This window comes from Dermacentor andersoni, chromosome 7 (assembly GCF_023375885.2).
Source record: "Dermacentor andersoni chromosome 7, qqDerAnde1_hic_scaffold, whole genome shotgun sequence".
Classification (NCBI taxonomy): domain Eukaryota; kingdom Metazoa; phylum Arthropoda; class Arachnida; order Ixodida; family Ixodidae; genus Dermacentor; species Dermacentor andersoni.
In genome coordinates this window covers 129881500-129907766 of record NC_092820.1, presented here as the reverse complement: position 1 = coordinate 129907766, position 26267 = coordinate 129881500, and the positions used below count along the sequence as shown (strand labels likewise).

The following is a 26267-nucleotide window of genomic DNA, read 5'->3' as shown; positions in this document are numbered from 1 at the left end:
GCATTGTTTTCTGTTCATTAACTTTTAGTCGTATCAATCACTTATTCACCAGTGACATGTGCTTTTGAGATCGTCTTGAAGCTTATCAGAATCAGCGTGGTTAGTTTTTTGCGAGAAATAACCCAGTAATCTGCGAAAAGCCTGATAGTTGATTGGAAAATGCATTTAGGAAGGTCGGTAATGCAAATCGGGAAGAGAAGTCTCAGTACGGATTCCTGGGGCACACCCGATGTTACAGAAGTGTGAGAGGATGAATAGTTGTTAGCAGAAACATACTAGGATTGACTAGATAGAAAGCTTTTTATCCCGTTTAGTACCTTGGGGTCGACGTTAGGCTTGTTAAGTTTAAAAATGAGGAGATTATGTGAAACAGTGCCGCAAACTTTCGCATAGTCCAAGAACACGCAGTCAACATTGAAGCGCACGTCAGTATCGGTAAATAGCTCATTAGTAAAACGCGTCAGTTGAGTTTCGCATGAAAATGGTTCCGATCAAAAAGGAAACCGATCACATGAGGATGTATAGTATGTCCAATATTTCACATGGTATACTTGTGAGTGATATAGAACGATAGCTATGGGGGGAATGAATGCTAGCTGATTTAGGGAATGGAACTGCCTCGCCAGCCCTCCAATCGCATGGAAGTACTCAGGAACCTAGACTGGGAAAAGAGCATTGAAAGCATGATGGGACAATAGAGTTCAGTAATTTACCAAATTTTACTGTTGATTTAATCCTCGCCTGATAAAGAAGAAATCTTGAGGCTTTCAATCCGCTTTTGTATGCCGACCCAATCTATAGTATTGGAATTCACTTTGGGGATGAATATCTCGAAAAAGGCTTCATCCTAAAAATTGCTTGCACCTCATGCCCGGACACATCATGTGTAATTTGTACGCTAGGGTTGACGAGTGGACGAGTTGGTATTGCATTGTAAAAGTGGTACAGCGCAACATACAAAGGAAGAAACAAACCAAGCCGGCCAGTTTAACCTTGCATGACAGAATTGCGCCTTCTGTGACTCATGATGGTGTAGTTGGTGTGAAGTTTTGTGAAGTGCTGTGATGACATGTCCTGATGCTTTCTTGTAGCTATATATTTCGTGCAACTTGCCAATAAACCAGTTGGAAGTCAACGCTCTGTTTCTTTATCTGGCCTGCTTGGCATGTTCCTTCTTTTGTATGTTGCGCTGTGCCAGTTTTAAAGTGCGATTTGTCGATCTCCTTAGGCTTTTTCAGCAAAATCACTAGAAATATCTGCCACAGGCGATTTTCAACATTCTGTATGCTGTAGAAAAACATCCGGTATACTCTTACCAACCGGCTTTAAGTCATCGGCCTTAAAACAGCAAGAGCCTTAGAAGTCCTGCTCAGAAAAGCAGCTGTTCTATGAAGAAAGATGCAAATTTGTTCCAATAGCGGTTTCAGGCTGCGGCATCTCTTGCTTGTCGGCTTGACGTAGACATAACGCTATTTTCTGAAAAACAGCTGTTCTTTTTATAGCCTTCATTCAGTGCTAATAAGTCCGTCTTTTGTCCGTTTCGCGCTGGGAAAGCTTATTTCGTGACGAAACGCTAAAGTTGAGGAAAAGTTGAAGCAATTAATTTTGCTTCTGTGTATTTGTTCGCTGCCACTTTTAACATGCCATGCAATATTTCTTCCACAGACAAGCCTTCTTGTCCCCCTACAAAGTGCCTCCAGGTTGCGGAACCGGAAATCTGCTGCTTCGTAGGTGCACATAAATGCGCCTGCCACTGTGGTCAGTAGTTCAGGAATAAAACAAAGTTGAGATACGTACTAACGCACGTATTAAATGATCCTAAAGGGTAGTATTTATTATGTATGTTACTTAATGTGATGGGCTCTGTGTCAGTCAGGTAGACGCGTGAACGATCGCAACATAAACCAATGAAGTAAACATCGGCCAGAATTACGGCAGATTTATTGATCTGCAATGCCGTATGCCGCGTTTGTAAGCAAACTTTGAAGACCATCTTTGCTTCGCAAAAAAGTTGTGGCAAACTACTCAATGTATTTGCTGCCGCCAAAATCATAGGCTTAATGACCTGTCTACACTCATGCCTTCAATTGCGCCATCAGGGGAAGCAAATGTGATTTTTGGGAACTTCACGTATTAACACCTGGAGGAGGTACGTACGATCATATATAAAAATAACTGTGCAAGTGTACTATAGCATGCTTATATTGTGATGAATATGAGGCCACGACAGCAGAGCGTGCATGCGTCGCGGGCGACCCTGCGCATTCTCATTTATCAATGTCACGTTTCCCAACTACTCGTACATTTTATTTAAAACTTCGGGCGCGCTGTGATGCCCATTTCTGCACACTCCACAGACTTCAATTTTTCTGTTCGAATGGTTTCCAAATGCTTGAATACTCGTTATATTACTGTAAAGAATGCGTGACAAACAGTCTGATTTAACCTGTCTTCCTGCGCAGCGGCTCGCTGGTCCTAACATTAAACCACTATTGCTCGTACACTTCTCTCGCACGTGTAGTTCATGCGTCACGGTAAGTTTCTCGAATTCCTCCCTCGTGACAGCTATAGGTTTGTGAATCTTTGTTAGGCTCGACTGCTTTCGGGATGGGCCTCCATTTACAGAAAGAACACTGCATTCTCTGCCGGACTAAATTTTTTCGCCGAACCTACAAAGTTTGCGAGGTAGACTGATATTGCTATGACTGTAATAAAAAAAAAAAGAAATTGTAGGGTAGCTACCATGTGTCTCCATAATTCGGCTTTTCTGCTGACAGTTAACTACTACTGCTCCTATTTCTACGGGGAATGAACTGATGGAAAAAAGGTAGCATGTTATTGATCCTGGATAGAGACGTTCTGGCACAGGTCTTCCAAGTCAGTAGCGTCATGCTAAACCAACCTGAGAGAACAATACAGCAGCGTGTATCTAGGTTGCGGAGGGAAATTTTTTCTGTCCGTAGAGCCATCAATAAAGATGAGAAAGGACCACAAAGCCTGTAAGAGCGCTGTTGTGATAAGAGATCACATATAAAACAAAGCAAGCATAGCTTATCAGTTTCCAGCCCGAGTGGTCTTAATAAAGCGTTTACATCATGGGAATGTGAACGTCTGACTAAATTAAAAAAGAAGGGTCCCACAGATTTTCTCAGCAATAAATCAAAAGTTTTAATCACGAACTGACAAGAAATCAGTGTGTTGTACCTGTGGCGTTGTTCTTCAGACTTCCTAATTCACAACTGGGACGGTGTTAAATATGTCCACATGTTATTTCAAGACGACCTTTCAACCACCGAAGGCAGTTTAAACGCATCCGGCTGCAGGCTTAAAAAAATTGTGCGCAGAGGCCCATTCCCAGCAGAACGCGACGCATTGATATTTATAAATTTTCTGCCATAGGAAGATTTGCCGGTGGCCCAAATCAAGATAACATATAATTATGATTGGTCGCATTCAGATTTATGTTAGACGTGTTCTTTATTTTTTCGCTGTAAGTTATTTTGCCCAATATATTACGACTGCTCTTGAAATAATTGAACCGGAAAGGATTAACCCTAAACTGACGCGATCATCTCGGTGGCTTTTTTGTTTACGTGCTTCCTAAGACATTGTTGAATAGAGAAAGAATTCTGCGATAAAGATGTGCCCTTAGAACAATACGGTTTTCATTCCCCAAATATTATCTAGCCTGTTTTTCGTTTCATTTTGTCGCAACCCAACTAATGGATAGCTCGTTTTATTTTTAGGCGTCGCAACAAATTTAGAGCCGTGAAATACTCATTTTCGTATTTGATTATCAATTACGTAATAACAATATAAGAACCCCCGTTTTTTGTTCATCGAAAAGCACAGTTTTGCGAAAGAAGGATTGTTATTTGTAATACAGTGTATTAGAAGGTAATAATAGTAGTACTAATAATAATGGAAAGTAATAGTAGGTAATAGAAGGATTGCCAATAGGAGGACTATAATTGTGAGAGGAAGAGATTGGTATACCCAATTTGCTCTTAGAAGCATATAAAAATATAGAAGCAATAAAAAGATATAAAGATGATATGCTGGCGTGCACTTGTAATGACGACCGACCAAGGTGTAGTTGTGTTTCTGTTTTCTTGTTTGGCGGCTGTTTGTTGTACCTTTAAACAGAGGAAGTGACTTCCATTGCTTGATAACGTCCCCCGCCCCCCCAATTTTAGTTTTCCGGGATTGAGGTGGAACTTATTGTCTAGCGTGCTACAGTTAGGATTAGTATTATATGCAGAAACGATATTATTTTTTATTTGTTGCAGTTAAAACTCCAAGACACTGTACAACTGAGTCAACAAAATACTGTGGGAAGGCAGCCATACCAGTTTGCGCCAAGGAATCAGGCAAAACGATCTGCCAGTGCCGTAAGTGATTTGTTTCAGACTTACAAGACAAACTTTAAAGAAAATTCTGTCAGATCTGGTTAAGGCACTTACCAATTGCTGGGTTACCTGCTCTACCTTTACCAAAGTACTCAATGCACAAGGCACGCAAGAAAGAACGAAGGAAAGAAAGAAAGACAGAAATAAAGGAAGAACGAAAGAAAGAACGAAAGAACATTCACGCAGGGCATAAGGTGCTCGAATGTGTTGTTGAGGAGGTCGACGTACAGTGTCATACGTTTACTTAACACTGCGGCTCATTATGTCTTGCAAGAAGCTTATGAAGACTGACGTATGCATGGCGTATTATTGCTGACGTACGGCTACCGCACTAGCACGCGTGCAAGCAAGCTTTCACCGTCACGGATGCTAAAGTGAAAAATCTTTGTGTCTACCTTATTTTTTGTAGCGCGAGCTGAACAAGGACAACAGAAATGCACCTCTGTAACACACAGCGCTAGTTTTCAACACAAGCTTTATTTCCAGTTCACGTCGCTATGTATACACCCTCGAACCTTCATAGAGCACGTGTAAAATTGTGAAGAGGGGAATCGCGAAGATGTGTTTCAGCGAAGCACTGAAAAAAAAAAAAAATATGCCAACACCTAATGCGTGATAGGTTCGAATGGCAGGCCTCGCATTTAAGCAGCGCTGGTTACCCGAGCCACATGCTGTGTCAGTCGCAAAAGGACTGCTTAAGAAGGCATAACAAAGCAGTTCGGAGCAGGCGCATGGTTCAAGCACTGACATGAACAAAGGAAAGGTTGCTGTCATCGCCTACATACACGGGTTCTCCCATATAGTAAAGAAGATTGCTGGAAAAAATTAAATTATGGGGTTTTATGTGCGAAAGCCACTTTCTGTTTATGAGGCACACCGTAGTGGAGGACTCCGGAAATTTCGACCATCTGGGGTTCTTTAAAGGGCACCTAAATCTAAGTAAACGGGTGTTCCCGCAATTCGCCCCTATCGATATGCGGCCGCCGTGGCCGAGATTCGATCTCGCGACCTCGTGCTCAGCAGCCCAACACCATAGCCACTGAGCAACCACGGCAGGTAAGATTGCTGCAAGGAGCGGCATCAACGTTGTATTTTCGGCGCCTAAGAAACTGGTCAGCCTGGGTAGAAACACAAGGTCACAAAGAATTCCACCTACCACGAGCGAAAAATAACATAAAAACAAATTATTTGATTGCATCACGGGTGTGGTATACCACATTTCTCTCGGTGTGGACGAACCTACATTGGTCAAACAGGCAGATGCGTGAATGACAGGCTACGAGAACACAATAACAAAGTAAACAACTTGGCCGCTGACGGCTTTCTTGCCATCCATTGCCAGAGATGCAAATGCAAACCTAGATTTAAAGAAACAGTCATCATGAGTAGAAGCAGGTGTGCGATGACGCGCTTGATAATAGAAGCTAGACACATAACATTTGGTGACACATGCATCAGTAAACCTTCCATTTCATTGTCCTCAAAAGAACTCAAGTACCTTTGTTCGCGGTGAACGTGTAGATGTCTGTGAATTTGTGAGTCAAAAATTGCTTACGTGTCCTTCGCAGTTTATATATTTTTGTTCATCTTTACCGAAATATTACACGTGCTGTATGACGGTTCGAGGGTGCATACATAGCGACGAGAACGGGAAATAAATCTGTTGTTGAAAGTTGGCGCTTTGTGTCTCAAATGTGCCTTTCTTTGGTCCTTGTTCAGCTTTCGCTACAACAAAATAAGATAAGCCGTACCGAGAAACCCCTACAGTTATCGTCATAGACTTTGTGTGTACACCAGCAAACACAATTATACGGACCGTGGAAGTAGGTACCAGACCGCACCGGCACGCCTTCTGTCGGCGGGCCACCTGCAGTCAAAAATGGCCTCATGGCAATGGTGTAAATTCGCGTGGCACCATATCGGCCAGATTTCCATGCTGGTTTCCCTGGCGAGGTAACGCTGCTCGCCGGCTAAACGGCAACGGAATGCCTCTCGTTCCGCTCCAGACATCATCACCTCTGTTTCACTGAGAGGATGCGGCAGTTGGCTCGCTTGTCCGTCGAGCATCGCAATTCTTCTCTTATTGCGCGGCCTACTGCCTTTTCTCGCGCCTTTTGATGAATGACGCACAACGCTTAGCTTTTTATTGTGGTATTGCATTATTGGAAAAGCTTCCAACGTTTCCTGCCACGCACTGAAGCCTGCTTTTCAATCAGTGTCCTTTGTCGCGAAGGTTCAGTGCAACAGAGTGTCAGCATCATTGTATCTAAAAGCAACAGTAGCACATAGGCTAGACGTAAGAATTCTAAAGAGACAAATCTGCCGGTTGCCCCCTTCGCCGGTTACGCAACGTAATCTACACTCTAGGGGCGCATGTGAAATAAACTCTATAGCAGCGTGTGGTATAATACTGCGCTGTTCTTGTATTTTGACCCGTGTTACTGTTCCCGCAGTGTCATTGGGAGAAATTTACGTGCATCACTGGCTGTCGTGTTCATTGAAGCGTTAGAAGATAATAGCTGCGCGGTGCCTCTATTGCAAGCGAAAGTCTTCGTCTTCAAGTCTTCAAGTGGTACATAAGGGCCCCATCAGTATTCAGTGGCAGTACATTTGGGCGACAGCAACATTGATGGCAAGACATTGTTTGATTACGCGGCAGTAAACGTTGGAAGCGTTTCCGATTGTATAACGCCGCTGTAGAGAGCAAGGCATTCTGCGTGAATCATCAAAAAGGCGCCAATGGAGGCTGTTAGCCGCATGGCAACCGAAGGAATTCAATGCGCGATGAACGTGCGAGCCAGGTCTGCCACAGCCACTCAATGAAACAACGGCACAGATCCGACGGAGCAATGAACACGTAGTCAACGAACAGCGTAACCTCTCCAGGGAAAGCAATAGGACACGCCGGCAGATATAGTGGGACGCACGTGAGCACCATTGCTTTGGCGCAGCGCTCTACAGTACAGCCGCCAGGAGTCGCGTCGATGCACTTCGCGTCGATGCTCTCATGGGCAGTGTTTGCATTTCTTAAATTGTATTTTACGGCCTGCCTTCCACTACTAGAATATGCCTCTGTAGTGTCAAGCCCAACATGCAAACCTAATTCCAACCTCACTGCACGCGTCCATGATAAATTGATACCTGTTTTCAAGCCCCGCTTTTACCGTTCTGGTGAGACTAGTCCAGCCATCTTCAGGATACTAAACTCACACCTCTAAAATATACACGCATCAGCCACTCTGTTTTCTCCATGGCACTATATATTCTCCAAAGCTTCTTGATTGCGTGCAACTTTCCTCATCGCAATGGCCTACGAGGCAGTATTTGTCGTTTCCTGTGCCGCCTTGTTACACTAGGGACTTGCACATGTTTCGGCAAAAAAAAATGTAATAAATGGTCTGCCTGTATTAACATATCGAAGAGGTCGTTTCCTGTGTTTTGTATATATGTAGATAATACTGTCTCCTAAATAACTTAGTTTTACGCCTGCCTTCTAGTATTCTGTTTCCCGTTTTCTTTGTGTTTCCCTATCTCACATTGTACTGCCGGCCGCATTTCTCTTCTGTGTTCACTTACTTCTGTGTTCACTTACGTTTTAAGTGAACCAGTACGAAGGTCCTGGTTCACTAAAACGTGTATTGATTGAATGATCAATACTTTTCGTATGTATAATTGTTATAATAATAGAGGTATTATTTATGCACCAATTTATGCTGAGGTTCATGTTTTATATCTATTGTTATCCTATCAATGTTTGCCTTGCTTCTATTACCTTCATTACTTTTGTTTCATTTTGTTTCTGAGTGCGCTGTATTCAGACCTCCCGTTGCTGCTGGACGGTGGAAGCAGTGGGCTGCCCACTGCGAACATTGTTCAAATCCTGCTCATATGTGTTCACACGAACTTTTCTGTGTGCACTGGTGCTCAAGCATTGCAATTATGAAGGGCAACACAGAACGGCGAATCTTGCGGGTTTCCCCAAAGTGTGCGGCAAGAAAAGTAGAAGCCGTGCGAGACCCAGGCGGTTATAATTGTTCTAATGTTAATGCATTCCCCGGCCTCCTTAACAACGGGTGAGCTACGAAAATTTTTAAATGGCACTGCTGGTTAAAAACACTATGAGCACGATGCTGTGGATATTGCCTCTCTGGGTCTTTACAGTAATTTTGCCAAAAGGTTCACAAATTATTTATTGTCTGGCAAAAACAATGTCCCTGCTTTCACCGCTCTTTATTATGGGTGGCCAGCCATGGTGTAATTTACTTACGACGTGAAGTTAATATGCCTGTTTATCTGCAGACGAAAAGAAAACATGGCAGTGGTTTAGTTTGGCAAAGAATGTGTTCATGTAGTAGCAGGTATTCTAGCGAAAGGATGTACCTATCACTATGGAGGTATGCTACTCATGTGGTAATTATTGCACGAATCAATTCCATGACGCTGTAATTTATCATCGACGTGCAAATAACTTTCCTATTTATTTCTGGAGGAAAAGTAAACGCAGCAATGGTTTAGTTGGGGAGAGCATATTCTAACAGTGTAACATGTATTCTAGCCCAAAGAAACACCTATCACTATCAAAATGTAAAACTAACGGGGGGAATCACATTTGATAATATACATCTCCTCTTCCCTTATTTTCCTTTGTTGGACAACGTCATGCCTTCGACACCGTGAAGTCAATCGTGGAAAACAGAAACCAGAGCTTCCACCCAAAAAGCCCGAAAGTTCAGGTAAGCTAAAAAGTAGAAAGGAAAGTACAAAAGTATTTGTATCTGCTTCATACAGCAGTAGTGCACAAGGTACCTTTATGTTTGTGCACTAGTAGGATGGCTGAGACGTGGCACAAGAAACACGTTAACGTTCACATTTCGTAATATTCAGGAAAAATTACCTTTAAGAGGCAGCTTTAGCTCGGCCGCTCTTATCTAAATGCATGTAAAAGGATCATTCCTTTTTCTCGGCAACCACTGCACCAAATTTGGCAACGTTTGTTGCATTTAAAAGAAAAGTTTAATATCTAGTGACTGTTGGTTTCGAATTCTTTATCTAGATTGCCGATATTTTTTTGAAAAGTTGCAAAAGTCGAAAATTTTCAGAAAACCAAACTATAAAGTTCACAACGCCGCAACTCAGCTATGAAAAATGATATCACAATTATGCGAATTGCATCTAATAGTACATCTGAAGAGGACAGAATTGATATGTTGCACATGAAGATCAAGATCTTTAGTAATATGCAAATACCGCCTTTGTGGAACCCTTGTAGACAACGTAACACATTTGCGTAAGAAATAAAATACCATATCGAGTTTGTCCGCTTTCAATAATCTAGTGGGTGCCGTTTACAGAACCGCGATATACGTTCTTGATGCTGAGCTACTAATTTATGAAGTGTGTGCTTCTATTTTTTGTAACTTTTGAATTTTTGAAAATATTCTTAACAAGATTAAGGCCCTAAATGGAAATTTCGCTTCCAAGAGTCAATAGAACTTAAATTTCTCTCTCAAATGGAACAAACTTAATTAAAATTTGTCCAGCGGTTATCTTATGAAAACGTTTTTGATTCTTACATGTATTTGAATAGGCCACGTCCGAGTTGGGCTCAAGCTAAAGCTTCCTCTCAGGCACAAATTACGCGCAACAAAGCCTCCACCACCCATACGCCAACATTGTAAAAAAGTGTTGTATGTCAATTTACTTGATAAATGGTACAGTTGCGCCCGAAGGGCGAAGCACTGATTGCGATAGCAAATTATTAAATAGCTGTACGAATTAAGGACAGTATCTTTATCGGCCGTGTAAACTTGTAAACATTCGCTAAATAAATTAAAAGTGGTAGAATGTGCAAGCGCGACTGAACGAGAACGTAGAAAGACACACATAGACAGCGCTGTCTCTGTATGTCCGTTTTTTTCTACGTCCTCGTTCTCTGGCGCTTACACATTATATCATGGATTCAAACCACCTAGCCCGCCAACTAAATTAACAAGCACGGTGCCACGCGCGCACAGGTAAACATGAACACATCTTGCTCGATGAGTGCGGAAACTCGCTGTCAAAATTCTAGAGTGAGAAATCGTGCTGCAGCAAGGGAATTGGTCTTCATCCATCTATCGCTTGAACGCGTACGAAACGTCGAAAGCGCAGCGCATACGAAGCTGCCGGCGCGACGCGCACTCTGCAAACATCGCCGATCGCTTTGAAGATGAGGCCCGCGAGGGCGCGCACTTTGACTACGTCGTATATAGATTTCAAGATACACGAGCGCCGGCAACGCGCCCCTACGGTGTCCGCCAAAAGCGCCTACTACGGCGTCCGCGATTCGCGTGGCCAACGCCGCAGTAGACGCCGCGGGAGAAGAACGCGGCTGCTACTTTCGCGGACTTAGCTTCACATGCTTTCACTGACACGGAAGCTCACGGCGACGCCGACATCAGAAATGCGCCTGCAGTGTCCATATAATTGCTGTTTGAATAATATAGTACGCAGGTGCAAGCAACCTCACCTGCACGTTAGATAAAATGGAGTCTCATCACGCGTGCCAACTTTAAATGTGCAAGCTCAGCCACTGTTTACGTACATAATTGTACAGCAGACTACGGTTTGTTTGAAGCGGTGTGATTTACGTATCCAACCATTTCCAATGCATGCGACAAAAGAAAGTTCGTCAGAGTAGGTCCGCTACATGCTACGGCCAAGCTCATCGCACCAATCAGTGTTTGGTGCAATTCCTGGTCGCCGACACCAGCGCAAAAAGAACACATAAAATAACATCCTTGGAAATCGTGCAGAGAGCTATTTTGTGTCTTTTTGTCGTTGTGGTGGAGGATTGGAAATCACTTCTGGTTTTCACAAAGTCCTGAAGATTGCAACTAAATTTCGAAGCCAAGCATTCGCAAATCCGGTACGTAATTCAGCTCCTGCACGCGAGTAGGAAACATAACATTCTTTAATGAAGTTTTAAATATTGACATAATAGTTCTGCGGAAACACGCAAGGTGGGGAGAAGTAATTATTAAAGGGAAAATCAGACATGGATGTCTGATTTTCCCTTTATTAAGTTTTAAATATTTATTGTAGGGCAGATGTAATTGAGAGACTGAAGCAGGGCAGCGGTCAAGTCCTGTTTACTTAGCGCAGTTTTATTTCACCGTGCATGGTTGAAATTTAAATACAGAAAATCATCACAAAAAGAGAAATGGAGGTCACCCAAAGGCTAATTGTATCTTTACCGCTACTTTCGAGATGTATGGCCTAAAGCGTGCTTCAAAGACATTGCCGCTCAAACAGACAGTTTCACATGAGCGTGCATTCTGTTGCTCAGGAAGACCTTATCTGCAACGCTCATTTGTGGTCAAGGAGGTTTCGGATCAGCGTATCCCAAAAGTGTTTCTATTTTAGGATTTCTCTTAAGCGGACAAGATCTCCGTATTGCTTGGCTCCAATTTGGCCACTCCAACATATTTCCTAAAGGGAATATTCAGCGATGTAACAAATAACGCCCAAGTCTTTAGTAAATTGTCTCAATCAGACAAATTTTGCGATATACTCCGTATGATATTTACGTCTGCTGCCGCTACACTTAAATTATACGCAGATAGAAACTCCGAAACATCTGCGCTCAACTAAGTGTCGTAGAAAGGTGTACATGTAGATCTCTGTTCTAATACATCAGATAAACTAAGAAAGAAAGTTATGAATGACAACGAATTCAATAGATACGTTTGTCTAGCGTTCTGTTTATGCAAAAATTTTTGTTACTCTCATTCACATAGAAGATTGGCTAAGGGACGTATTATCGGCGTCATAAGTGACTTACTTCTCGCTTGTTTCTAATAATACTTATAAATTGCCTCACGGGTAAATTAATCTTCCTCAGGCCAACCATCATGTAAACTGACGAAGTGCTATAATCCTGCGATGCCGCAGAACTGCTGCTTGATGAGTAACGGCCAGTGCTATTGCAACTGTGGTAAGTGTTATTAAAGTGTGCTTTGATTTAAAACTATTCACTTTACTTGCCTAGGTGATACAATTCCAGCATTAAGCAGTGACACATGCCATTAACATGCGCCACTTTGCCTGCACTGTGTATTTCTCAAAAGTCTTAATTTCTGCCTAGATATTAAACCCGTAATAGCAATGATTTACATCTAGGCCTGTGAAGCATTCAACCTCGAAGAGTGTCGAATTGTTTTAATATCTTTCGCTGCATTTATTTACCTTTTGAAATTACAAGCAATAAATGCACAATCATCTTTTCACATAACTTACTGTGGTAAATAGGGTGTATGAGCGTTCGCCCTAGGCCGCAGGAGTGTTCAAAGCTTTCGGTCTTTGCTCATTAAAACACAAAAATAGATATTCCTTCCTGTAAAGAGATGTGTTGATTCCTCGCTCTTCTTGTGCTCCTTATCTCTGCAATAATCCTACATGAAAGGGGAGATGTCTTCGCGGGTTTAGGAGGAGCAATCTCCACCGTGGCCTAATTTGGAGAATGAGAGAGAGAGATACATTTATTACGGTAGGCCTGAATTTGAACTTTGTGCTCTACAAGTATGAAGTTCCAATCTATAATACTTCGCCGCACGTGCATCATTTGATAAATATGGGGCGTGTAACAGTCATGGCAGGAATTCACTAAAGTATGACCATTCTTGTCGTTGATTGCAGTGGCGGCTAAAACGGAATGCAAGTCCGTGTGGGCCAAGTCTTGTGGCGCCAAAGCCGTGCCGGTTTGCACGGTTCAAACGCAAAGAACCATATGCAAATGCAGTGAGTGAAAATCTTGTAGTTACAGTGGTCCTACATGACACGTGCAGTACTTTAACGGTGGTATCTTGTAACTTTAGTAATAGATAGCCTTATATCATTTCTCAGTCATAAGTATTACAGGGCACCGTCATCAGTATAAGTTTTCGATATACATTTGTAATGTTAATGGTGTAGCGATTACTTCAGTAAAAAACAACTGCCGCGGAGCTTGAAATTCATCAAGTTATTTTACATATCTGATTTGGCCTACGCCAGATATCCCAAAACCACTTAACATATGCTTTCAGTGTGTTGAACCAGGCTCTTCATTTTCGCGATAGCTCAACTACTCTTTTTTCCCGAAGCATTTCACATTCGAGTCGCATGCGAATACTTAATCATCGTTGAATCCAATACTAACCGGCATAGCACCACGATAACCTCTCTGCATAGGGAGGAGAACAAAATGGGGCAATACTTTAGTGTAGCAAAATTTATATAATATATACTACGTGACTTCCAAAGGCCATCTATTAGGTCTGGCGAACCTCTACAGGGAGCCGCTCCAATAAAGACTCATGAATTGGAGGAAAGCATTGTCTTAACAACGTTCAAAAATTGCAAAGAGGGGATTATCTTACAAACACTACGGTTCACTTAGAGTGACAGGTAGTTCACAATAAAAAATATAGCATATATTGGTATATATTTCAGGTTTCTAATACCAAGAAAGAGAGAGAGAAAAGGTACAGAGGTTAACGAAATGCTAGTGTTCTACACCTGAAATGTAACTTTAGAACCTATAAGACGGGAGAAAACCCTAAGAAAGCACCTGGCGAGATACTCATTTAGTGATTTGCGGTTTAAATGTGTAAGCATTCTCCCCGTGCTTTAATTAGAAAGGAATTTACACACACTAGTATTGTGCAAATTACTGGTGAATCTCTCACGCATAATTATATATGATGACATCTATGGTAGAAATGAACTAGACACGAAAGGGAAGCATAATGGCGTAAGCAAGGCTCTGCTGGCATCGCGCAATGCGCGTCGCAGACAAGTTGCAAATAAGTGGCTCAAGGCATACACAACGTCGTCTTCTACGGGCGCTTGAAGTGGCGTTTCACATCAAGAACTTTCCTTTTTTTTTATAGTGGCTACTATTTGCCTTAGGTCATAATGATTGGCGTGTATGGTACGTATGCAGCAATGTCTCTGCTGTGTCTCAATTCAAACAGTATTTTGTGTTATCCGTTGTCATGTATCGAAAGATGGGAGCATAGCGGGTCTTGTTGTTTTCTATTCAAGATTTTCAAAAAAGAAAAAAAAATAATGAAACAAATGAAAATACTGCCCTCAGGTGCGTTTAATTCATGCTTCTGTCAAACTGTCGCCCATTTCGTGTATCTATTTAAAGCGCATTGCTCTCTTCAGACGGGTCATACAGCTCGTTTAACCAAAGAATTTAGTTTATCAAACGAGATTCGTAAAGTCAATGATATCAGCAGGAAGTACACACCGAAAATCGCAGCTATGTTTATCAGAACAGCGTAGTACTGGCGGATTAGATGCTTTATGCGCCCATCTTCCTATGGATTTCGATACGTCGACGAGAACAAATTCAAAGGTAAGCATCCTATACATGATGACACTCAACAACCTTTTGTTTGCACGGTCCCCTTTAGATTCAATATTACGTCTGTAAGCCTAAACTTTCAAATATACGCTTGGTCAACCTGTGTGTGTTTCTTTCTGTGATGTCTCTCATTTTTTTTGTCGGCAAGGTAGTTTCGAGGTCCTGCTTTCTTTTCTTGAGATGCCCAACTGGGGACGTGGCTAATAGTTGTAGTATTAATAATATTAGCTCAATCTTTGTCAAAAGGGCCTTTCACACGTGTTACATTCTGCCACTATCCACAGGGTATGGCTAAGAAGCGCAATTAAATACATTTAGGTACAGAGGTGCCTGTCGAAATGCGATATTGTTCAACTCAATGAACACCCAGAAAAAAACTGGAAATTAAGATATTCAGCTCGCATATCAAAGAGATATAAGTTATTGCTTAACAACGGCATAAATAAATGCGCAAAGCTATGTTGAATACTCGTGCCACTGAGCCAACAAACACATACTGACAGCAGTTTCCGCCATGGGTTGTAAAAATGCGAACAGGAGGGTGGTTTTTTTGTACGTTCCAGGAGACAGGTTCGTGATCCATCTTCAGTAGTGTTTGTAATTCCAGGTTACGTATGCCCCTTTCATTTAGTACATTCCTTTGCTTTTCGCTTGTTGAACGAACCATGCAGGAAAAAATATTATCAAGCACTAGTCGAGGGATACTGACGAACCGTACGCTTCTAGAAAACTCCATATACTACTTTTATGAGAATCACCAAATTATTTAGGAGTGGGTCGTTCCGTCTGCAGCGATGGCTGGTGCCGCATTCGAGTCGCTTTAGCATTTCGCCTTGGAAACAGCCATCCACCGAGAGAAGTAGTCTAGCGTTGCTGCTATCCGATTCCCAAGGCATGCCCAACTCCTAATAGTTTTTTTCTACTTTGAGGTGTACTGACCACCACCAGCTAATCTGATCACTTTTTTTCCACAGTTCCAGGCCAACAATTGCCAGCACTTCCGCCTAGTACTGGTGCCGGAAAACCAGGACAAGGTGGCAATGAACAGGGCAAGAGCCACTTCTAATGCGATTATCATTATTTGTACACTTGTGGCGTTTCGAATCTATCTATCTATCTATCTATCTATCTATCTATCTATCTATCTATCTATCTATCTATCTATCTATCTATCTATCTATCTATCTATCTATCTATCTATCTATCTATCTATCTATCTATCTATCTATCTATCTATCTATCTATCTATCTATCTATCTATCTATCTATCTATCTATCTATCTATCTATCTATCTATCTATCTATCTATCTATCTATCTATCTATCTATCTATCTATCTATCTATCTATCTATCTATCTATCTATCTATCTATCTATCTATCTATCTATCTATCTATCTATCTATCTATCTATCTATCTATCTATCTATCTATCTATCTATCTATCTATCTATCTATCTATCTATCTATCTATCTATCTATCTATCTATCTATCTATCTATCTATATATGTGCGCCCACACAGTGACCCAAGTTGTATACTACCTTGAAGCACTCGGATTGTGCTCGTGGTCGAGATGCCGGCATGGTCGTTCTATCGTTGTCATTCCAGCTTTGTTATCTTACTCTCGCTGTGCTGTCTTTGTCACGCATTCAATTTCGACCCAGTCACCTGACTTGTCTAAAGCTTGTGTCACTAGGTATGTGCTCTTAGTAGTGATGCCATAGTGGTCCTTGCGTCGTTGTCATTGTTTGTCAGCCGACTCTCCTCACGTCGTCATCGTCACACAGTCGTCATTCATTCGTTGCCACACTGCCATCGTGAAGCCGTCCTTGTCACTCCATTGTTCTTACTCTAGCTTCATCATCCGATTCTCCCAGTGGCGTTTTTATCACGCCGTGGTCGTAACGCAGTTGTCGTCATATAACCTTCGTCGCTCCATTGGCGTTAATTATTCGGCATTCTGTCGCAATCAAGCTGTATTATTTCTTCGTGGTTATGCCACCCTTGACATTCCAGTGTCATCCTTGCACCTTCGTAAAAGAGTTACTAAAATGCACTTATTGTCAAACTCTCGTCATCATGCCGTCGTTGTCATGCCGTTGTTGTTACTCAGAATTCGTCATCCGACTCTCATTGTGCCGCCGTCGACGCGCCATCGTTGTGACGCACGCTTCATGATACGGTCGTTATTACGCCGTTGTCCATTCATACACCTGTCATCCCAATGTCCTTAAACCTTTATAATGCGAACCTCGTCAATACGTCGTCGTCATACAGTCGTCGTCATGCTATCGTCATCAAGGAGTCATCATTGCGTGGCGTGGTTCTCATACAGTCATCGTCATGCATTCATTGTCATACCATTGTCATGATGACGTTGTCGACATAAAGTCTTTGTCGATCCATCGACGTCATTTTTTTCTTTTTCAGTATTTTATAATATTGATTTTTTCATTCAATCGTGATTGTACCACCGTTGTTATAACATTGTTGTCATAGTCTCACTGTCAGACATTCGCTATTGTGCACCCTGTGTCATGCCGTCGTCATGCCATCGTGATGGTGGCAATGTCATTCCGGCGGTGTCCTTCATTCGACGTCATACTGTTATTGCCAGGCCCTCCTCGTCATAGGCTCGGCGCTGTTAAACTATCGTATTTATGAATTGTCATACCAGTGGTGTCATCCCGTTGTCATCAAATTACCTGTGTCGCTCTATCGAAGTCATTCTTTCATCGCCCTTTTATTATCTTCTCTCCATTGTCGTCATGCCGTCATGCTCATGGGTGACCTTAGGAAAGCAATGCCATAGTGAATTATAGTGAACGAAAGCAGAGCATGTTGCATGTAGCCGAAGTAGCGGCATTGTCGTTATGACCACCATGCATGTTCAGGAAATGTGGCTTAAGAAAACGGTGTGCCGCTACATAGCTCAAATGCCAATAACACTAGTGTTAATAGTCATCGTGAAATGCGTATTGCCGTAATTTATTATTTTCCCTTTCCAATTACATCATACCAGAAGTAACTATTTACACCTACACACCTACCTGTTGCTCTAATATGAATAGTCTTTTGAAATATTATAAATCAGCTGTTTGAATTTGACGCAAACACGTTACGCATTTCGAACCTCTCAGCAATCACATAATATGGACATTGGAAAATGTACGGTTGCCAATTTTGCTAGCAAAGAACAAGTTACTTTCATTTGCGTTCTCATATAGCCATTAAGAAGCGATAATTCTTACCACACGATGTTGCGTGCGAGTGAGTACCATTTATATAAATATAGTACAACTTATTTTATCTTCTTTACAATTTATAACTCAGGTGGTACTCTTCCTTCTTCATGTCCTTCGACTCAGTGCACTGCGAAGACAAACAAAACCTGTTGCTTGGTGACCGAAAAGGGTTGCAAGTGCGTTTGTGGTATGTATTTGGTGCCATTGCACGACTATCAATATTGCACTTTAATTGACGCTAGTGCTGATTGTTATGAATACTTATAAATAACTGCTTCTGTCTAATGATGGCTGGTAGATATCGCGTCCGAAACAAATACTATATTTCAACAGACACTCCACATCCCTAATTAAACTACGCTTTGCCCATATTTACATTTGAACACGTATATTGTAAGGGACGTCGTGTTAAATGTATTTCAAACCCTTGCAGTGTTTCAGAAGAAAATTCAGTATTTAAGTTAAAGGTGGGCTTTTTTACGTGAGTTGAGCAAAAATGTGAGCGTCCCCTTCTGGATTGCTGCAGCCCTTCTTTCGCTCATGCGATGGTGGCTTTGCTAGCTAGTCCGACTGTCCGTGTGGTTATATCTTGCGTGAATTAAAATATGGGGTGGAGGTGTAAGTACCAAATAACTGTTGAAGCGTGAATACAGCATATTTTCTCTGTAGAAAACACAACCTGTTATTACGATATCATCGAGAGATGCTCAAAAGACAAGCTGCCGCGAGAACGACAATGAAGTTTGTCTGTGCCCTTGGGGCGAGCTAGTGTCGGCCTGGCTGTCTGGCTCCAGTGTAAATAGCCTGTAAATAGCATCTTTCTTCTGTGTCTTTCCACACGTAACAATATTGTTCCCCATGCAAATACTACGATTTTACCTGACGGAGCTCCATGCTGATGGTTTAAGCATTAGACTACGCAAAAAGATACGTTAAGGCGGCGATATTGAAACACCTACCCCACGCCACTGCACATAATGACCGAGGCCTGTTTGTCGATATTGACACCATACCGTTGTGTTCTAACATCCTGCGTAAAATCTGTTGTCTAGTGCACCCGTGTGCACATCATATTTATCTCTGTTTATTTGTGCTCCCGGCGCTGTTATAATGGAAGTGCAGTGGTTGTGAGGTATTTTCAGTGACCATTTTAATGGATTTAGCATATGAGACACCTAATCAGGCTGCTTCCAACCCTTTAGACATCTGCGAGGCTGGTCATGCTACATGTTTTATTTGGAGCAAAACTAGATTTTCAATATCCTGTGGTGCGCATAAGGCAGTTACGCGCGATATGATGCAGATTTCCTGGCCATGTAAGCTTCGTATAAGACGAGACCCATGCGCGGCTGTCGTGTTAGGCATTTCGTAATTTATATATTTCACTGCGTGGTTTTAATCAACAACGGCCGGAAGCTTTATCTAGATATTTCTTTCCTTAGGTATTTTTTGCTGTTTTTTGTCATGGCAGGTTATTAATACCTTCTGTGAGCAGCTGGCCCTTAGGCGACCAATTATACTAGGCACACACCGTTATTAAACAATATGCATCGTACCTCCCAACCTTTTTTTTTTTTGCAATTTCAAGTTAGCTAGCCGAAGTTTTGTACTGTTTGTGCTCTTTGTTATTCGTCAAAGCTGCAATACCCGGTCTACGTGGCAGGCTGCAAATGTATTAAAGTTATAAGCTAAGCTGTATACCTACATTCCGGAAATTGGGCTGTTTTTGTTCATGTCAACTGTAAGTTTATCTACAGTATCCCATTGCCGTAGATGAGAGTAGACAGAACCATCGCAGCATCGGCATGCTTAAAAATATTGCACTGTATCTTCTAATGTTTTCAGTACACTGCAAAAAGTATGAACTATTTCAACGTTCCCCCCGTGCTGCTCTAAAAGGTTATAGATAGCGCATTGATCGCTCAGTGGAAGACATGTCTCTAGGCAAATCAATGTTTAAGTAATTAACAGTTGGCGAAAAAAAGAGGAGAAGACGGGATAGACAGGACACGGCATTGTTCTCATACTGACCTAAGATAACACGCGTGCATTGCTCTGTTTAAGGTGGCTGCGTCCGTTTTGTTCTGAGGATCATAATCAGAGATACATGCACGACGGCATATGTGATGAATTTCTGCATATCATTTCCTTACAGTAATGGTCGTGACAAGTTGTTCGATGGCATGGAAAGAGACGTGTAAATCACCCAGTGTGACGAAATGCGACAAGGCAAACGGCGAGCGAATGTGTCAGTGTGGTAAGCGAAAACTTCGTCTAGTTACTAAAATATCCAGTCTGAGGGAAGGCCAAGATTGTGCTTTATAGCGCCAGAAAAAAAAAAAAACGGCAGCGCGAGTCAGACGAAGATTGCGACATAAGGCAAAAGGAAATGTGCTCATTCCATTGTTCTTTCACGAAACGCTGTTTTAGGCAAAATAAGTCTGCCATCTTACATCATATCAAAAAGATGAAAAACCGCCGTAGATGTCAAGGGTGTTTAAAAATTACAAACTAACTATAAGGCAGAAAAGGCAGGTGCGATTTTCACAATTCATGTCCTCCACATTCATTTAGCTAAATATTCAATGTCACCAGAATTTTATCGGTGACAACGTTATGTGAATGAAATGTAGACTGACATTACAAATCTACTTACAAGTTTCCTAATTTAAAAAATTAGGGTATGGGGTTTTACGTGCCAAAACCACGATTTGATTATGATGCAGGTCGCAGTCGATCAGGCATAATTTGTACCTTCAGGGGTTCTATAACATGCACCTAAATCTAAGTATACAGGTGCTTTCGCATTTCGCCCCCATCAAAATGCGCCGCCATGGCCGTCATACGATCTCGTGACCTCGTGCTTAGCAGTCCAAAATTAGTTTCTTTGCAGGATCTTTTCGCGGATGCGTTCCGCACTCCAAGTGTCCGATCGACTTGCGCACTGTAGATCCTCGCTAATATCTAGCGCGCTATAACGTAACGCTATTCCAAACTTTTCTATTTCAATTCTGCAATCATCCCTCCGGCATTGGCCAACAACTTTTTCTAACCACCCCCACTTCACCTGTCTGTCACGCGAGGTCACGAAAACCGTGGTAACTCCCCATCTGATATAATGTGAACACAGTGATTATTCATGACGGCAAAGAACAAAAAAAAATAGTTATTTCTCATTCGACGCCTTTTCGACATTAGACGTTGGCTATTGGTCGAAAGTTTTCGAACTGCACCCACTTCACCTGTCTGTCACGCGACGTCACAAAACCGCGAAAAGTCACCGCGTCAAAGTGACGTATATGCGTCAAAGATTCATTAATATGCGGAACAAAACTGAATTTTCTATGAGTAGCCGCAGGCTGTCCCGTTTCGCAAGGAATAAAAGATGGTTGCCGCCGATCGCTCAGGCACTGACAACTCGCACCTGCCGGAGAGCATTGGTTTATTTGCGTACAATAGAACTTTTTGGGTGGCCATGTAACGTTTCTCTAGCACTTTCGGTACGTTTACGACCTCGCTCAGTCAACGTTTATTTGCTGATGATCCTTTTTAGCGGCATTCTTAACCTTCCGTTACATGCCGCCGCGATTTTCGACGAGCCACCCCAAGCTAAGTAAGGGAAAGCAGACCAATCGCAGATGCGACACCACCCTCTTCATCCGGTTGTAGATTTTCAGTGCACTGGCTCGGCGCCATCGAATCGCTCTCCACTTGAGCCGTGCTCCTCGCCTTTTATTGTCGAATTAGATAAGACAATTCGCTCAGTCTAGGCAGTGTAAGTCGTTTTTAAAGCAAACAAGAGTCACCTCATATAAACGAGGAAAGCATTTCACAGGTCTCTTTAAACAACCCAGCAGGTTACCGCCTGATGCTTGCGTCGGCGGTTACGCAAGTTTGACGTCAAGAGGTTGGAATAAAAACATTGTAATAGTTTTACGTTATAGGGCCCCTGAGCACCTAATATTTCTTTCCTATATGAAAACCTCTTAATGAACAGTGTATCATAGAGGTGAAGTTTGAGGTTTGTGTTGCAGAAAAGACTTGAATACGTTTGTATTTTTATTATCAAATTCTGTTTTTTCTCTAATGCCGTCATCGGAAGGCATATGAACTATATACTTTAAAAGGCCGCTTATATGCTTATCCAAAGAAGGAGCCCTAAGTTTACGTTCAGGATGAAGGTAGAATATCACCTTTCCCTGTCGAAACCTTGAGCTTTTATATTGTTTTCACAAACAAAAACTACAAGATTGTTTAAAAATTTCGAGCTTTAAACATGTGTTATAGCCCAGCTCCTAGGTACCCGTTCCTACGGGGGGCGTCGGCGTATCTCGGCGTACTTCGGCGTCGTACCGCCCAATCGAGCGATCGAGCACAGCGAAAGATGACAGCGAACGCGGGGCGCAGCGGGAGATGAAAGAAGAGAGCGCGAGGAGGAAAGCGATGGAGGAGTCTACAGTGAAAGCTCGAAGCGGAAAGCGGAGGAAGGCAGTATGGCGAAAGTGTGAAGAGGTAAGCTGAGTACCGCACGAGACTACGAGATGACGCCAGAGTATTCGTAATCTGATTCTTGGCGTGACACGAATTGTGCACTACTTTCAGGAAGCCACGCGGGTTCCAGCGATTACGCTAGAACCATCGACGAGTCATATATAAAAGCCGACACGCTTCACCTGCAGATCCGTTTTCAACGATCGCCGACTTCGTTCACCGTTGTCGTTGCGCTTGAGCGTTACTTGATTTGCAACGCTTCCCTCTGTTTGCAACGTGCCGCACAAAACAGATTGTCCGCGCCAACTGATGTATCGCGAAATGAAAACACGCATAGAGCTGCACTCATATTTCGCATTGGGGAGTGTCGCAATTTTCAGTGAATTTCTTACGCAGTAAAACTTCTTGTAATACCGATACCATGGCTTTGTTGGCTTGCACCAGCATTTAGCTCTCTATCACACCTTCCGAGTGCTCACACAATGAACAAGCAGCCTTCGGGGCAGTATGTATACACAATGCGACAGCTCTCCGACATCGCTACCGAAGTATGAAAAAAAACACATGCCGAGCTCAAAACACGCACGCTCCACTAACGGTCGCCGATGAGTCGTTACTGCGTAAAAGTATGAAGAGATTTAACAGTGAAATCGCCACACGCCTCTCCTGTATATTTGCGTTTTCCACAGCAGATGGAATAATAGTAGTGACAGTGCTAACTAAGTTGCGAAACGTGAATTCGGTATTGATGACCAACAGCACGAACTTGCCATCCCTTGATATCTCTTATGTCACGAAGGAAGTTTCTGTTTCTAGCACTTTATCACTGTTTACTCGATAATGAGGACGATGTGGTGGTGCACATTTAGGAACAGCCAACTAGATTAGTTCCGCAAAAAGTTTCGTACCTGTAGTAGGTTGAAATAATTTTTGCTAATTGAGCCGTCAAGGTTGACACAATAAAAATTTATCAATGTTCTGGCCATGAAATAGTACAAGTCCTGGCAAAAGAAACTAACGGTATGCAAGTCCTAGACGCATTTTGACTGTAAGCTTTCTTTCTTTCTTTTAGTATTTCTTCTTGTGCTAATAGTTTTCATCGTCCATACAGTGTGCATCACTGGAATTTATGTGCCTACCCAGGAGTGATACAATCCACAAGCACGAGCTAAATGTCACGCAAGCGAAGGCCACACTTTGCTATGAGATGTGACTCTTTAGCAGAACCGAACGATGTCATACCCAGTTATGATACGTCATGTCTTTCTCATATTGTGTAAGATAACTGAGCAGATGACTTGGCCTCTTTTACTAAGATTGGATTTTGGGTTTCGATGGATGCTCTGGGAAAAAAATGTCGGGCGTGACATACCAGATTGATTTAAACTGCGCAGCAATAGACAGTATTTCCATGTGTACGTGAAACAGAGCAACGAAGCCACCTCATGGATTCCTGTCCTTGCCTCTAAATATATTGAGGTTACGAAGTCTTGCGAATTATTTAGCAGTCATTCCATCAGTTGCCTCAAAAACTACATGGCTGCGTCAAATCTTGGGTTCAGATCATGAGGTATTCTGGTGCATTGCAACGATAATAAGAATCGTTGCGATACTATTGCTAATAGCACACTTTCTGTCGTAATGATCAGACCCTTCTTGGCGGGAAATTAAAAAAAAATATGTGGGCAGTTTTCACTAGAGGTGGAAGGCTCGGTCACAGAGGAGCCAGTTCCAGCTTTTGCTAACTGTTGCTAGGTTTCGCTAAGTTTTGCTAGGTTATGCAAGGCTTGGTTAGGCTCAGACTAAGCATTGCTAGGTTTTGCTAAGTCCTACGAGCTTATGCATGGCTTAACTATGCTCATACTAAGTGTCGTGAAGATTTGCTAAGTTTCGCGAAGTTTTTGTGAGATCATAAACGGCCAGGCCGGTAAGCCACACAAGCCCCAGCAAGTCCCACGCATACAAGTCACAGTACGTGTATCAGAATTTATTACCTACAGTGCTTCAGTACCTGTCATCATCATCGCCGATCCTGTCCTCGTCCTCGACCTACGACCGTCGTCGTGGTCGTCGTCGTGGTTGTCGTCGTGGTCGGTGGTATCGGGGAATGCTTCGAGAATCACTTGCATAGCAGAGCTCTTCTGTTCAAAGTTCTGCACCTAACTCACCGTGGAGAGATTCACGTCGAACCATAACCAGTCATAGACGCGGCAGCTGTGCCTGAACTTTGTGCCGAGCAATTCACGGTGGAAGCGGCCGTTCGCACTTCCGATGGATTTGTGGACTTGGCCTTGGAAGTTTTCGGTGACGCGCCGGCCGGGAATCGATTCCCGGTGGCACCGAGCATTCAGTCGGCAGCGTTCGTTGTCTCTCGTCCGAAACTCGGAATCCTCGGCTCGGCGATGGCGTTTGTCAGCGACGGCCTCGGCACGTTTGACACGATCGGCTCTCCTTCGTGGATCATAGCATCGCTGAGCGGGCGCCGAGCTTGCTTGTAGGTCACAGAGGCGGCAGCTGTGCCCAAACTCTATGCCCATAAATTCGCGCTGGAATCGGCCGTTTTCCCGCCCTTGTCTCGGCGGGCTTGACACTGGAAGTTGAGAGGCGTGCGCCGCGCCGGTCCGAGATCTTACACGCCTGTGACGTCACGAGTCTACCTTACGCACGTGGGGTGCGAGGAGGTTACGTGACTCGGTACTCTCGCAGGTGGTTGCCAGCCAACGCGAGGCGGCGCACAGCTGGGCTGAGTTTTCTGGTAACGCTCCACGGCAGAACGAAAACTTAAACAGTGCCGCTGTTAAAACTGTGACTGAGGTGCCGATAAATACTCACCTTTATAATCTTCTCACAATAACCGTGTTCCTACCATCGCACTTGATAACAGAGCTTTAACTTGCAGAATTTATTTAGTTTATCACTGTATAGGGAAGGATTCCTGTCACTGACCCTATTTACCCTGGAATGCAAGGACATAATAAAAAAAAAAAACTACACTAGTTCAACGCTAACTAAAGAACGTGTAGAATGTAGTTGCTTAACTTATATTGCGACCTTGAGCCTTCTGTCACTGTCTCTGATATTGCAGCACATCTATAATACTTAAATAGACGGAATTTCTACGTCAATATTTCAATAACTACTTACCAATATATGAGTATTTTCTTTCAATTCACAATAGATTCCAACGGTTTTCTTGGTTTTGTCCTCATGACAACATATTGGCGTTTTCTGACATAAGTGACCTCCATAGCACAGTATTTGTATGATGAACTTTAATGAAGTTTTGACTTCTCCGAGACACCGTTATTACCATTATTATAAATTGTTTTCCTTCAAAGGCCCCAGTGGCGCATTACATAAAGGGGGAGGAAATACAAAACAAATTCGTAAAATGAGAAGCATAAGGCGACAAACGCAGAAGGCTTAAAATGAAAAGTATATATTTAAAGAGCCAAATAAAGAAAAAGAAAGCTTTTGCGTAATATATGAATATTTAAATATGACATATTGGTGCTTGCATAAAGTACTAACTCGTTATCTACATATTTAGGGTTTATTCTCAGCTAAAATGTTTTGTGGGAGTCAATTCCTGTCTTTAATGACACCAATTAACAGTGTCTAATTAAATGAGGCTGTTTAGCCGAGTACGCTCTGAACAAATAAACACTTGGACAACTGCTTTGAAGTACGTGCTAGAAGAAAAAGAATGGTAATACTCAAGCCGAAG

General features: G+C 42.6%; 1 protein-coding gene across 2 annotated transcripts in view; it reads left to right on the top strand.

The window, feature by feature from the left end:
* LOC126534533 (uncharacterized) overlaps nt 1-26267 on the top strand; it is a 48038-nt gene that overhangs the window by 6234 nt on the left and 15537 nt on the right. For both annotated transcript variants that reach the window (XM_055072415.2, XM_050181793.3), the window contains exons 3-10: nt 1666-1758; nt 4290-4391; nt 9089-9142; nt 12292-12384; nt 13086-13187; nt 15777-15851; nt 18138-18236; nt 20205-20306. In XM_055072415.2, the coding sequence (XP_054928390.1) occupies nt 1666-1758; nt 4290-4391; nt 9089-9142; nt 12292-12384; nt 13086-13187; nt 15777-15851; nt 18138-18236; nt 20205-20306 (720 nt within the window). The remainder of the gene's footprint in view (nt 1-1665; nt 1759-4289; nt 4392-9088; nt 9143-12291; nt 12385-13085; nt 13188-15776; nt 15852-18137; nt 18237-20204; nt 20307-26267) is intronic.